General features: G+C 38.9%; 1 protein-coding gene across 3 annotated transcripts in view; it reads left to right on the top strand.

Annotated features, from left to right (window-relative positions):
* The window catches only part of LOC127576747 (serine/threonine-protein kinase 32C), a 202016-nt gene that overhangs the window by 64715 nt on the left and 121919 nt on the right, over window positions 1-15382 (top strand). For 2 of the 3 annotated variants that reach the window (XM_052027461.1, XM_052027459.1), the window contains exon 2: window positions 14554-14609. The exons of the other annotated variant lie outside the window; for it this stretch is intronic. In XM_052027461.1, the coding sequence (XP_051883421.1) occupies window positions 14554-14609 (56 nt within the window). The remainder of the gene's footprint in view (window positions 1-14553; window positions 14610-15382) is intronic. 3 annotated transcript variants of the gene reach the window in all.

Raw genomic sequence — 15382 nt, 5'->3', positions numbered from 1 at the left:
CATTTTCAATGGCACTTATTTGAGGATATTTTGAATATGTAATTTTGAACCTTTTGGAAGCTGAGATCCTGACTCCAAATGCATAAGGTGGTAATTTGGACAAGATCAAAGCAATACAGCCTGCCATTTTCTGGTATAGTATCGGTAGTCAATAAGCAAGTTTATATTGCGCTAATAACATTTTGAATGTACAACCCCAAAAAATATTCCATTAGAATTATTAACTGTTGCCATTATAATACCGTTGTCTACTATTATAATGCAGGTATTTAGTAGCTGGACGGCATATACAGTCAAGAGACTAGGCTTTCTGCCCAACTGTGCTGTTGCTTAGAATGCATGAGGCTCTTTTCATTCTGTCTATTTCACTTCAGCCTTTTCAGTATATCCTTTAACTCTTTTTTTCCCCCCCCTCTCTTCTATTCATCTAACTTCCTCTCGAATACACCAAGGTACAGAAGCCTGAAATCCCACACAACCAGGTCAAGAACAGCTGCTTCCCTTCAACCATTTGGTTCTTGAACCAACTGGCACAACCCTAATCACTACAGTTTAGCAACACGATGACTAATTTGACCATTTTGCACTAAAATGGATTTTGTTTGCTTTTGTTCTGTGTTCTTGTAATTGTGTTCTTGTAAAAAAAAATTGTGTATAATTTGTTTTTTCTTGTGAGTGCTGCTTATCTGATGCTATGTGCCTGTGATGCTGCTGCAAGTAGGTTTTTCATTGTACCTGTGCATACATGTACTTGTGTATATGACAATAAAGTCGACTTTGACTTTGTTTTTGTACCCACATAAGTCTAAGTTTCACATTTTAACCACTCTCTGGTAATTATGTCCTTCCTTAATATTGAATTATTGCACAAGTAGAAGCCCTTCTGTACCCTTTTCATAATCATAACGAGCCCATTAGGATATTTCTAACTCTCCTCTTTTCCAATTAACAAAGTCTCAACTTGTTCACTCTTTCCTGTATTCACTCATTTCAGACACCATCTTGTGAACCTTTCCTGCCCTCTTTGCAGTGCTTCTTGTGTGGAGATCTGAACTGCGTGCAGTACTCAAGTGCAACCTGTCTGGGGTCCTATGCAAGATTAGTACAACTTCACTACTTTTGAGTTATTATACTGCAGAAATAAATCATATTGTCTTACCAGCATTGTTAATTGTTTAGCTGGTCCACAGTCTGGCTTTAAATTTGTTAACCTGTATCACTGCATTTAAATTTGTAAAATTTTATTTTCCATTTGACTGTTTGCAAGTTTTCTAATTTATTTTTCCTTCAATGCTGCTTTCTTCCTTTGTGTCTGCTGGTGTTCCCAGTTTGATGATATTTATCAATTTGATACTGCGTTGCCTATTCATAAGACCATATCAATGTTGTATATTTTGAATACCAGTGTTCATAACAGTGATTCTGGCAAAACATTGCTTTCTACAGCCTGCAGTCTGTACCGTGTACCTTTTACTCTCTGTCTGACATTTTTATCCAAAAATCTACTTTGTCATCTGTTTGTCACCTAATTCTACATTTCTTAAACTTTGTCATCAAACTACCGTCAAAGGGTTTTTCAGTAAATGGATTCATAGTTCTTTAATAAAGAAACAAATTTCACAATTTTACCAGGAGCATTGAGATTCAATAATTATGGATCTATAGCAGAAAGCCAAATATGTTGTATCCTTTACTAAAGCATACAATAGAGCATGATTTTGATTCTGAGAGAGATACTTTCTCTTATGAAGTAAATATACAAACATTTATTTATATTGCTGCAATTTTCATAAGAAAATAATTGTAGAATGTGCACAAAAGTGTTTAGAAATTTGAAAATTGTATCCACTTTTATTCATAATCTGCTTAAAAATCATATTGCATATGCTTTAATGTGATTACACTCATTTCTGAAAGAAGTCATGACTATTGGAAAATTGGACTGGACACTTCCATGTGCAATTTCACCCCGCGTGGATTTGCACCATTTCCTTAGTGTCAGGCTGTTGAAGATGTTAACATAGGCAATACTCCTTTTCTCAATAACAAATGAAATTGGTGCAGAAATGTACAACCTTTGACCTGTGCTCCTTTACAGTCCACTAGGAGCAAATCACACAAAAATTCACAATTTGTATTTGAACTAAAATGACCTTGCATTGTGACAGATCTGTTTGGCATGTCTGTGAGCTTGCTGCTGCTTTTAGCTGCAAAAAGCAATGTTTCTGATCTCTGTTCATACTGCATTATGTTTGAGAGTGACTTCGAGTGTGATAATAGATGCCAGGGTATAATTGTGTGGTGGGGTGAGAGTTGGGGATAAATAGAGTGTGACCAAGTATATTGAAGATGTGTGTCCTGTATCCCCACATCCCCTTCAACAACATTTTCCCTCACCTCCATGGTAAACTTATGTTGCTATGCTGTGGTTGCCATAGAAAGAGTACTTTAAAAAGAGATTTGTTTCTCAGTGGTCATTGTAGAGGTGACATGGCAGCTGCAAACTCAGCATACGTCTGCTGTCGAGGTGTGCATAGACATTGATTTAACAAAGGAAAAAGGGTACAAGCCACCTATTCTTTAAAAAGTGTATTTCATCATTTTTTTGTGATTAGTTGCTTGGACTAAGCAATCAATCAGAAGATCAAAAATAGGTGAAATGCAAATTCTAGTCAAAGGAGTCTATACAAACATGCTGAAGGAAAATTTCATACATGACACACATCTTGGCAATTTTAGACGTGGGTATGGTATTATTGGCTAATATGGCTTTGCTGATGCTGCTATGATGCCAGGTGTCACAAGATCTATCGAAGCAATGCATGGTTATTTTCTCCCATCTAATTTTAATTATTTTCTAATCAGTGTGAATTTGAGTATGGAATTTTGATCTGTTCTAGATGATATTAACTTGATTATCAGTCACTGTCCATGGAAGATTATTTTGCAAACACATGTCCTGAAGTGAAAGTTAGAAGGACGAAAGACTACTTACCTGTAGTGAGGGTTATTTGAATTATGTCAAGATAATTTGAGTTCGGCCTGTTTAGGTGTATATACAAACTCTAGCCCTCATTTTTACTTTTAGATGGTTGTTCTGAAGCAGGAATGTAGCAATTGGAAAATATTAAGTGTAAAATAGAAAATACTCTATCATCCAATTATGATAATATCATTGACTTGTTAATAAACTATAATGAGTGGCATTACACAGTTACTGGTGTTTCAAGAGCCAGTGCTTTAAATTATGGAGAATGAAACAGTTAAGCATTCCATTAATTGTCAATAGTAATTGTAATTTATAGCAAATATTATCGTCATTTCGTAATAAGAGGATGCAGAAGTAGTGGATTTTATTCCTGTATGAGCCATCAGTTAACATGAGATCAAATTCCAATAGATTCTACAGAGACATTTCAAACTCTTGATCTCTGACTCCACTTTTCCCCTTGATTGTGAGAATATCAGATATGTTTTCTGAATTATCCTTTATTTTTTAAATCCCAATTGGTTGTGCCTTTAATCTGTTTTTTTGCCTCTTCCAACTGTGTACAAAGTAACAACTTCTTGGATGTGTATATATCATGCCATAGACTGGAAATACCCAAAGGTCTCTTCCTGTCCATCATTGTATGGCATTCCGGAGCACTGGTCTAAATCTGAACTATATCTGTTGTCAATGACTTTGATCATTAAATTTGAATGAGGTAATAACTGGCAGGCAGGCAATAGATTTGGAAAGTAACCTGATAGGATGGTACAATACCCACACACACAAACGGCCCATGGGAATATCAAGGTGGGTTTTAACCATAGTTATTTAGTGGGCCTCACCTCACTTGGGGTGCTGTCAGAAAGTCTGAGGCATCCATCCTCCTCCATCTTTCTGTTGTTACTGTGGGATGTCAACTTCGAGGCTTCACTTAAACATGGAACTTTACTCTCGGTCAACAGTTGTGGTAGGGCAGGCTGAAGGATTGGGGGCACATTGAAGAAAAGGGAATTGAGGGCAGGGAGGCCCAGTGTTTCATTGCAAGTCTCAGAGGAGCACTCCTCCTTTAATAATGTGTTTAGATCAAACTTTTCTGAACCTATTCTGGTTTTGATCCTGCCACTACCAGGCAAAATCAGGTCTTCTTTATAAAGAAAAGAGTTAGCATGGAATGCTTGTTAATTAACAGCATCAATAGTTCATTGATACTGTACTATTTCTCAACCTATTCATAAATATATTATAACTTCTGTTTCAATGAAAGATGGGTTTTGTAATATGTTGGGAATAGTGGGACTTGCATTAGTAGGATATTTCATCAAAAGTTGAATTTTTAAAGGGATATGATTATTCTACGTGTTCAAGTAATTGTAGTCTTGTGTGAGTTAAGCTGCAACAATTTATACATCAACAGTAATGGAGTGGTTGCCAAATTGCCACAGGCTGTCAAAATTACACGAGAGTAAAAAGATGTGATCTATGTTAATGAACAGAGAGGATTTTAACCAACATTCTGGCTTGTTAATGACTTGCTGAAGCACAATTGGTACTAAAATTATTCCACCATGATTTCAAATGAAAAAGATGTGATGACAACTCATGAACTAGCAGCAGGAAGTGGAAGATGGGTAACAAGCTAAAACAGAATCGCATTAAATGGATTGTTTCCAGGGAGGCATGGTATGATCCTTTTTGTATGTTTGTCTATGGGTCAAAACATAGGCCCAGCAAGAGTGGGTGCACCTCCTGCCAGGAATTTATTGCCAAAACTGAGAGATGAAATACTAGGAAACCACGTTCTGTGGTAATGGTTACTGTGGGTAGGTGTCAAGTTCATCCTTTTTCTTGAGTAGCAGGAAGTGTGTGGTGAAAATAGCAAGCTTTCCCTCAGGATGTTTATAGGTATACTGTAGACTCATACATGTTTACATGTATACTGAGGGACATGTGAGCAATAATATTAAGGATAACAGAATTAATCTTCATGTCGTCTCCCACCACTTTGCATTCACAAGTTGACATTAGATTTTAGAGACTAGTTACAACTTCCAATCAACTAAAAGCTCCATGTACATTCCCTCTATATTTGCATTCTTCTACTAATTAACTTTGTTGCAAAAGAAAATATTTTCTGAGGAATATGGAATTGCTGCCACGTTCTTGTCACTTCAGATGTAGGAAAATATCACATTGGGCAAGTATACTAGCTTTCTAATGGCTAGCCATGTTTTTGGAGTTCAATGATATGATCAAAATATATAGGCAAAGTATTATGGAGAATTGTAAGAACTGCAGTTGCTGGAAATCTGAAACGAAATCAGAAAATGCTGAAAATCCAAAATAAAATTGGCAAATGCTGCAAACGCTCAGCAGGTCAGGCAGCATCGGTGGAAAGAAAAGCAGAGTTAATGTTTTGCAAATGAGACCTTGCCTATTTCCAGCCTTTTGTGTTTTATTAGTATAAAATATTATGAAGCAAATTTACGAGTGATAACTGGATTGGTCTTCAGTAGCTCTTCCGATTTCTTTAGGCAAACATTTGAAAAGGCAATTCTAGAGGCCTGTACCTTTTAATTTCATTCAGTTCTGTAAGGAGAGTAAAGGTACAGACAATCAACAAAATAATGTACAAAATAATGAAAAAACAAATGTATGTAGATCTCTGCATTTAGGAATAGATTTCCTTCGAGGTTCATGCAAATTTTTGATTGCTGCTCTGACGTGCATTAGAACTTGGGTCCTATGACAAATTTAAGTTTGACCAGAAAGATTATCAGGGCCTTCTAGGATTTTGTCTGCTAATCTAAATGGTCTGAAAATCCAAACAGTCCTTAAGTATAATTAACACCCCCAGTTTACTACATTCCAATCCAGGAAAGAAACTTTGTAAAATCTATGCTTAAGCATGAAAGGAGCACTGTTAATCTGTGGCAATAACACGAGCACTCAGTTGTAATTTACACTGGATCTTCGTTTGCATGGCAATTAAAGGAACAAAGGGCCACATGCACCCAGCAGTAAATTCACAGGTGCCAGAACACCCACCATGACAACATTGATATCCTATTTGCCAGCAACATTCTTGTCTGACAGGTCAATTGCAGAATTTGCTTTTAAAATAGCCTTTCTTCTTCAAAAATAACCTAAATTGATTCTTGATCAAAGCTTTCTGAAGCTCTGATTGCAGACAAACCCTTTCAAAGCAGCAAATTGTTCTTTCCAGTGCAGTGCTTAGAAGTCCATCTGAGGTCAACACAACTTTAAATTTATACACGAGCTGCATGATTCACAGGATAATTTCATTTTTGCTTCATTTTAGCTCTGTTTTTGTGATACTGCGACTAGAGCTTAAGTAAGCATATATTGCAAATATCCGTGTGCATAGTTTATGGGGAAGGACTCCTAATATTTGCTTTCCTGCTGACAGCCAGTCCATGTTACTGTAGCTGGTGCAGTATTTGTTTCTGGGACATGTTTTCTTTTCTTCAGCACTTTGATTCCAAAGTGGTGTGCATCAACTCAAGCACCATATTGGTGAAAGCAGAGTAAGTGGATTGTAACATCAATCAGTGTTCAATGGCAATAATGCAGCACTGCCATTTTAAAGCTCATCCCTTCAGCTAACACTCTGTGTTAGCCTTGCACAGCTTAATGCACATATGGTAAAAGGACTCTTGACAGCACTTTTAAACGGATCATCAACTGTTTTTAGGGTAGTGAGCTTTTTGCTTTTGACTCTTAGCAGTTAACTTTTGCTGGCTCGGTGTTGAAACAACTTGTACAGGTGCTTACTGCCTTCTAATCTTCAAAGTTGTTAGCCTGTAAGGTATGGTGTTGCAGGTGGTGAAGGACTTTGACCTGACTACAAATAAGCCAGTTGCTTCCAGAAATGGGTGCATCAGTGAGCATTCGTATTGGATGTTCATTCATGGAGGAAGGAGCAGGGGCACAGAGTTGGGCATCAAGAATAGTTCTCAGCAGGAAGTCCATTCTGTCTGGGGTGTTCCGGGAAACAGTTCTCATACCTGAATCTCTAAAAGGAACAATGTGTGAGGTGTCTGCAAGCACTTACAAATATTTCAAGATGGAACCAGCAAAGTCAACCAGCCTGTAGACCTTGCTATTGGAAGTGCATTTTGCTGTGGAAAGTTAACAGAGTGTTAGCACAAGGGATGAGCTGTAAAATGGCAGTGCTGTCCTAGATCAACTATGCCACCCAACTGCTTTCTCAGAGCTAGGACAGGGTTCCTTTGCCAGAAACTGTCAAAGCAAGATTTTTATAACTTATTTGCAGTTGTTGCAAAAAGGAAATGCCTGAGGGTCTCTCCATAAAGAGACCTGACTACATTTCATTCATTCTTGCCAGAGAGTAGTGAAAAGATGGCTTTGTGAGCATTGTGGACTTTCCCGTAATGCAGGATTTCATTATGGTACATTGCCTGGTACATTATGGAATGCTACATTGTCAACTGTGAGATGTGCTGAAATCAAAAGGATTTTTCTTCCTGTAGTTACACTTAAAATACTGGAGGAACTCAGAAGTTCAGGCAGCATCATGGCCAGGCACGGTAGTGCAGCGGTTAGTGTAACGCTTTACAGTGCCAGTGACCTGGGTTCAATTCTGGCCACTGTCTGTAAGGAGTTTGTACGTTCTCCCCGTGTCTGCGTGGGTTTCCTCTGGGTGCTCCGGTTTCCTCCCACATTCCAAAGACGTACAGGTTAGGAAGTTTTTGGGCATGCTATGTTGGCGCCAGAAGCGTGGTGACGCTTGTGGGCTGCCCCCAGAACACTACGCAAAAAATGCATTTCACTGTGCGTTTCAATGTACATGTGACTAATAAAGATATCTTATCTTATCTATGGAGGGAAATAACCAGTCAACATTTTGGGTCGAGATCCTTCATCAGGAAGGGTCCAGGTGTCAACAAATCTTGCTGATCAGAACTCCAGACACTGGCTGGGGTCATGATGCCTTCATTCTTCAGTGGCCCCGCTCCACCTTCAGCATTGGACCCACCGTGGTAAACCAAATTACGGCTTCTAGGTAGCCATTGTTGTCTGCTGACAGCAATGGTCATAAATCTGGTTCCCAATCCAAGCACTCATAGGTAGCATGCAAATGACACAAGTCTCAGTGCCATGGAATATTTAATAGGGCATTGGCTGCTGAAACAATCCTTTTGCTGTCTGGGTCTCTCTAGAAAAGACCTGCAGTATTTAGGGATGGTCTGCTTCCTCGTCCACAGCCATTTGGTCATGAGGGCACAGCTTTCGTTGCAAATTGGGAAGAAGAGAAAATATGGAAAAAGAGGAGGTAATTGAAACACCTTCTGGTTTCTTGAAAAAATTCATCTTACCAAGTTACCAGTAAATGTAACCAAAGTTTTTTTTCCCTCCTTGGTCCATCACAGTCTCTGTTTGACCACAATATAATAGTAAAAGCCCACACGAAATAAACATTCCAAATCAAATTTTGTCTTGTGGAGGAGAAATGATAGCAAATCGTCCTTGTACTGTTTGTGCTGGGTAGCACTTCCTGGTGGCTGCGTTGTGGTTGGTGCCACCATGCTGACCAGCATGGAGGATAACGTCAAGCAGCTCTGGACCCAGAAGGCATCTTCAGACTTGTTATTTTGGCATCAGCGGCAATGGTCTGTACCTGGCTGCCAGACAGAACAAGGGCACTAGTGAATTGGGCAGATGAAGCTATCATCCTGAGAGGGAACAAAGGATTTCTACTTCACAGAGCCACTGTCATTCTTTCTAGGCATTGATACTCTGCAACATCTCTGAACACTTCTTTCCTCAACCACTATGGCGATACTACAGCTGTTCTTATACCATAGCTGTATCTTCCTCGCCAGTGTTTCTGATATCTTACTTTTTCCTCAAACCTCGTTCTCCCTCCAACATGGTTATAGGGATCATTACCCCAACTTTTGCCCTCCCTTCTCCTCCCATGCAGAACTTAAGTGGAATACCCCATGTTCCATTTGACCAGCCTGCACATTCAACAGGTCATCCTCCAAAATTTCCAACAGTTCCAGTAGAGTATCTACCCTTTCCTTTCTCCCTTTAACATCCTGAGGCCCGCCGTCCCCCCCCCCCCCCATGTTGTTCTTGGTTTCTCTTCCATCTGCACCAATCTCTCTCTCTCGTGGCACTTTCCCATATGCAACTGCAGGAGATGTAACACCTGTCCTTTTACCTCCACCCTCCCATCATTCAAGAACCAACCCTCGCTGGTGAAGCAATGATTCACTGGTACTGCCTTTGGTGAACTCCTTTACATCATGAAACCAAATGCAGATAGGGTATCTGCTTTACAGAACTCCTCAGTTAAATCTACAAGGATGTGGCGTGGATATTATTTGCCATTTATCAGCCCTTGCCTGAATATTGTCAAGGTCTTGCTACATGCAGCCATTGACCGCTTCATTTGCTGAGGAGTTGTGAATGGAATTGAACATTGTGTTGTGCAATCATCAGTGAACATCCCCACTTCTGACTTTAGAGTGGAAAAAAGATAATTGATGAAGCACCTGAGGATGGTTGGGCCCCAGGACACAGTCCTAAAGAAATCTTGCAGTAAAGTACTGGGGCTGGGATGATTGACCTCAAACAAGTGCAACCATCTTCCTTTGTGCAAGCTATGATCCCAACCATTGGAGTATTTTCCCCCTTAATTACCTTTGATTGTAGTTTGACCATTGGCATGTTCAGTCAAATATTGCCTTAATGTCAAGTGTAGTCACTCTCACCTCACCTACGGAATTCAGCTCTTTAATCCATTTTTTGACCAAGGCTGTGATGAGGCCTGGGAATGGTCTTGATAAAGCCCAAATTGAGCATTATTGAGCAGGTTATTGGTGTGTGATAATTGAAGGCTTCCTTCACCTAGCTGATGTTTGAGAGTTGACAGTTGGACAGTGATGAGCTGGATTGGATTTGTCCTGTGTTTTGTGAACAGGAAAGACCTAGGCGGTTTTCCACAATCGTAGTAGATAGGTAACTGTATAGGAGGGCAGGTTTTCCCTGATTGTCTCTTCCCTGTGCACAGCCCTGGTTATTAAAGTTCCTTCTGGCTACAACCTCTGCAATATCAATGATGTCAAATACTGTTTCCTCCACAACGCTAAGAATGTGAGTCACTGGTTGATTTGGGTATCAGGATTAAATAGCCATGAGATGTGTGTAAATCCTGTACGAGTGAGGATGAAGTTAACCTATTAGAAATAAAGTCAGGTGTTGTCCTATTACAGTATCTGTTTGGTTAATGTGGTGCCTCACTGAATGATCTGGCTTGTTGTACCTATGAATACACCCAGTTTCCAGTGGCAATATTTAATTGAGATCTTGCAAGAGGGATTCTAATGACTATATATTCCTGGTTGTACTGATTCCAGAGAGCCCAGTAGGAGACCTTTTGGGGACATCTTCCTTATACCATTATTACAACAACTGGAAGAATGAGCAGATATTTTTAAGAGTTTGCTTTTAATGCAATGTGGATCTGTAGATCCAGCTACAGCAGAGCAATATATGATAATGGTTTGTTGTCAGGGCAATGTAAGGAAAATGTCTGTATTAGCTAAATAGTCCTTACATAGGGTGTAACACCTATCAGTGGTGGAGGTCTATGGCACTTTGAATAGTCTAACTCAAATTTTTCAGTAGATAGTGAGCTTAATTGATTGTCAGTTCCAGGTATTTGTGGCACAGTGATGGAGGGAAAAGAGGTGGTGAAAAAGGACAAGCAACAGCAGACGAGTTGACAGAAGGTTGCAGCATGAGATAGGACGTGAGCCAGGGGTCAAAGTAGGAATGAAGGGATGTAGAAGGTATTGCAATCTGGTCCAACCAGATCAGCTACTTTAAGCTTTTGAAAAGGAATGTAGTCCTTTGTACCATTGTGGTAATACTGCTCTGAATATTTTGATAAAATTGCTCTTCAAAGTGTCCTTAACAGACTAAAAGGGTGTCTTACCAAAGGTTTATGTTTATTCTATAATTATATATCTTCTGAGCTTATATTGTACAGCCAAGTTTCAAGGTGAATCATGCATCTTAGGCTTAAAAGCTACTTGCAGAAACTGGACTTATTGTTGTAAGAAAATGTGAGAAATTGATAAGATCGTTGCCACATAATATCTCTCCAGTACAGTCAAGGTAAAAGGCTGCTGTTGCTTTTTTATGAGATTTAAATAATGTTTTTTTGCACATGATGGACAATGAAGCCACAATATTAGATCTTATTGTCAACAGTTTTTCCAGGCATTGAATGGTTTGTGTGTTCGGTGGTAAGGGGAGGGGTGTGAGTGGTGGTGCGAATTGGCCTTCAGAGAAGTTGACAAGCTCACTACCTCTGCTGCCAGTTTGGTTATACCATTGAACACCAGTTTCAGCATGCTTCCCATCAAGGTGCACACTGTCTGCTGACTTGGAAATGCTTTGCTAGCTCTTTATCATCTCTGCTTTGAAATCATAGCACTCTGTACCCGGCAGCACTGTGGGAGTACCTTCACCAGCAGAATTGTAGCGATTCATGGAGGTGGCTCACCACTACCTTCTCAGAGGCTGACTGGATTCTGAAAATGAATTTGAGGTTGTGTGGGGGGGGGGGGGGGGGGGGGGGTGGGAGAGTGGGAGAGGAACGTGTCTCAAACATTGCAATTGTCACAAAATTAAAGCTTTCATTTAGCATTGTACATTATATTTTGTATTAGATGGCATGTAGCATTTAAGCTATACTTTGCTATACAATGAATATATCAGTTCGCGGTGTAGTGACTATAGACTGAGAAACTAGACCAACTATTAAAATAAGACAGACTATGATCACTGTTTATTTTCTGGCCATTTTGAAGACTGCCAGAAGTTTGCTTTGAGCTTTTCTTGAAATGGAAATTAGTGGAGGGCATGCCAACCAACTTCACCAGCAGAGGAATGGAGCATTGGAGAAACAGAGTTGATGTTTTGAGTCAATGAACATGAACTGGAAGAGTGAGAAAACGAGTTGGTGTGAGGGGGTTGGGTGGAGAGGGAACATCTGTGGGGGGTGGACACCAAGGTGGTCCGTCTAACATAATTGCTTTCAGTGTTGGAAGATAGAGAGAGAGAGAAAAGAAACAAAAGGATATCTTGGAACCGTGAGATACAGGACACAACAGTTGCTGGAAATTTGAAATCCAGGGTAGGTCTAGAGGTGGTGTAGGTTGGGGAAAACAAATAAAATCTGCAATTACTAGAAGAAAACTGAGAGAGCTGGAAAAGTAAATATGAAATGCAAAAGCTGGAATTATTGATTATCTGAAATAATCAGTGAAAGCCTATGACGTACCTGATGTAAAGATGAGGTGTGGATTCTCTCCTGATATCGTTGCAGGGGGAGGGGTTGTATTAAATGCAGCTATCAAGTATTTAATCTCATCATCAAGTAGCTGGGAATTCCCCACTTCCCTCTCCCCAACTCCTAGGCACACGGGGATGCCACTTGTCTCCAACATTTACTTCACTCTCTTCTGCACGGAGGGAATGAAATATATCAGTGAGCATATGGCATGTGTTGAATGGATGGAGAACATTTATTGAGAATGTCTATGGAGAGCAAGGTCTTTGAATAAGGATGAGTGTTAGTGGTGGGTGGACAGATGGGGATGTGAGAAAGTGCTTTAAAGGGAAGGGAGGGCATAGCTGCAAGGTAAGTTGATGTGATGACTGATGTGCTTGGTGCAGGCTTGAGAAGAGTGTGGTGGTTGGTGTGATGTGCATCATAGGATGTAGCCAAATGTGTCATTGCTCGCACATTTCCTTCCTTCATCTGGCTCAGCTTCCCTGCTTCCAGCATTGTATCAAGGCGTATGGTATGATCAGCTCCCACGGCTGTCCTCAGTAATCCCACTCTACAGCTTTCTGGAGCCGCCTTAAACTGCTCATAACCCCAGCAGCATTTTCAGTGAAGGATTAAAGAACCACGGCAAAGCCTTTGTCTTGCTTGATGCCATTCTCCCTCTTTCTTCTCTTGGTTGCCAATCCTAAAACTCTTTCAAATTGCATTTGTGCAGTGCACCTTTAAATACTAGTGCTGAAATTTCATCACATGGATTATCATTGTGCTCACTGTTGCTGACCTGTCGCGAGACCGGGAAATAATGTTATTGGTGAGGCAGTGGTAAAACATTGCTCCCAACCATGAAGTCTTTTACACCACTACCAAATCCATATCTTTGAAATCCAGCACAAAGTTGGGAAACTGAATAGTTTTTACATGCAATAGTGTTTTAATCATTCAAGCAGACATGCAGGTCCAGCAGGCAATTAAGAAAGCAAATTGTATGTTGACTTTTTGCTGCAGGATGTGAGTGCAAGAGTAAAGATATGTTGGAAAGTGAATTAGCTGCAATGATGGTTAGATAATTCAATGTCTTGCTCCCATGTATCTCCATTGTTTGCTGTATCCAGACACACTGATCCATTTATCGTAAGTAGGAAAGTAAGAATGTGAATTTACCAAAGCAATATTTGACTGTCTCACCCATTGTATATCTATATCCTTGCCAAAGAAATGGATATTCCCATTTAAACTATGCAATGTTTTAAAAATAAATTGTCTACTTCTAATACGAAATACTTTCTTCCAAGTATATATTTGCATTTTCATAACACTGTTTGGATGCTACAAATAGACTATTACACTTTATATTATATCAAAATTACTGTGTCCATTTATCAATCTCATTCTCAGAAAAAAATCTTTATATTCCTCAACGAACATTTTACCAATCACATTTTGTATTGACTTTCACTCACTGGATTGTTAGAATAATTTTATGGTAATCCAGTTATAAAACTTGACCACATATGACATTTTAATCAGATTGTGAAGTGCAGGAATAGAAAAGAAATCTGCAGAAGAATTCTGAATATAATGTATGTTGGTCAAAAGGCTAGAGCTATTCCTTTTTCTGATCTTGAAAATAGTGCTTATTTTTAATCAAAGCTGTATTATGTTGCCTTAAGTCTCAGTTAAAGTTACAAATCTTTACTATTGTACTGCAAAAGTATTATTGCATCTCTAAAATCCCTAGAATTGCTTCATGTCATGTAAACATCCTGTTACTCTTTTATTTCCTGTGGTTATCATCTAATTATTTTACTTAATACATGATGCCAGCAAACACAATGCACATGTTCAGGAAATGTGAAATGAGGTGGTTAAAGAAACTAATGCCATCAATCTATCTGTTACAGTAAAGACTAATTCTACTGGAAGCAGAGTGCCTTACTGGCATACACTCAACTTGAATATGTAAAGGTCTTGGAATATTCATACTACAGTTGAAAAGTGGGCAGAGTTAATGTGACAGCAATTATATCCATAATAACAACAGTGTTATTAACTCTTCCAGTACTATTGACCACTTTAACTGGTGATGCAATGTCTCCAGTGCTATAAGAGAGAGATCTACATTAGAGAAATCTGGAATTGATATTCTGGCATGAGAATATTGTTACAACTGTGATTATAATGACATTCAAATATTTTATTTCTTCTTTTGCAGTGAATTTTGACCACTTTCAAATTCTGCGTGCAATTGGGAAAGGGAGCTTTGGAAAGGTATTTATGCAAGCTACATGTTTGTTTAATTATACACAAGTTATAATTTTGAACAACAATTTCTGCTTGTAAGATTGGTTGTGTTGATGGTGACCATTCTTAAGATTTGAATGTACAGGACATCGAGCATTAGCGGACAGCCACAGTAGAGGAAGCAGCAATGAGATTGCTAGTGGTTATGATTCTTTTGTCATGCCAAGTGAATGCTGGATAATGTTTCAAATATGAATTGTTAACTTCTTGTATCTGAGGTTTAAAAAAACAAATCTATATTCAGAAATGTTATAGCATTTAATGGATTATACAGAGAACATGAAGTTGAAAATAGGTGTACTCCTGTTGATGGGAAGATTCAATTTAATTTTCTTATTGTTGTAAGAAAGGTATGGTTTTTACATGGTACTGCAGCATTTCCTTGGACAGGTTGGAAAGTATAATTTTTCTTGACTGGTCCAGTAGTTAATGACATTTAGGAATATGCTAAATCTTCATTCTAAAGGAAAAGGGGGATGTAATTAGTCCAGGTAACAAAACATATGGATTCCACTAAGGTCCTGTGCCTTTTACTCAATACATCCTCCCTCCCAAGTGAATGTAAATGTACACTGTAATGTTCTAAAGCATTAACATGCATAAGTAGACATATTAAAATGTAAAGTACTCAAATTTGTTTAACTACCTAAAAAGAAATTGTATTAGCTAATTTACTTCCATTGAAACTTACAAGCAGTGATACATTTTGAAATCATAAGGTACAGCTGTGTAAACAAAGA

The sequence above is a fragment of the Pristis pectinata genome, chromosome 12 (genome assembly GCF_009764475.1).
Source record: "Pristis pectinata isolate sPriPec2 chromosome 12, sPriPec2.1.pri, whole genome shotgun sequence".
In the NCBI taxonomy this organism is placed as follows: domain Eukaryota; kingdom Metazoa; phylum Chordata; class Chondrichthyes; order Rhinopristiformes; family Pristidae; genus Pristis; species Pristis pectinata.
This window is presented reverse-complemented; position numbering and strand designations above follow the sequence as displayed.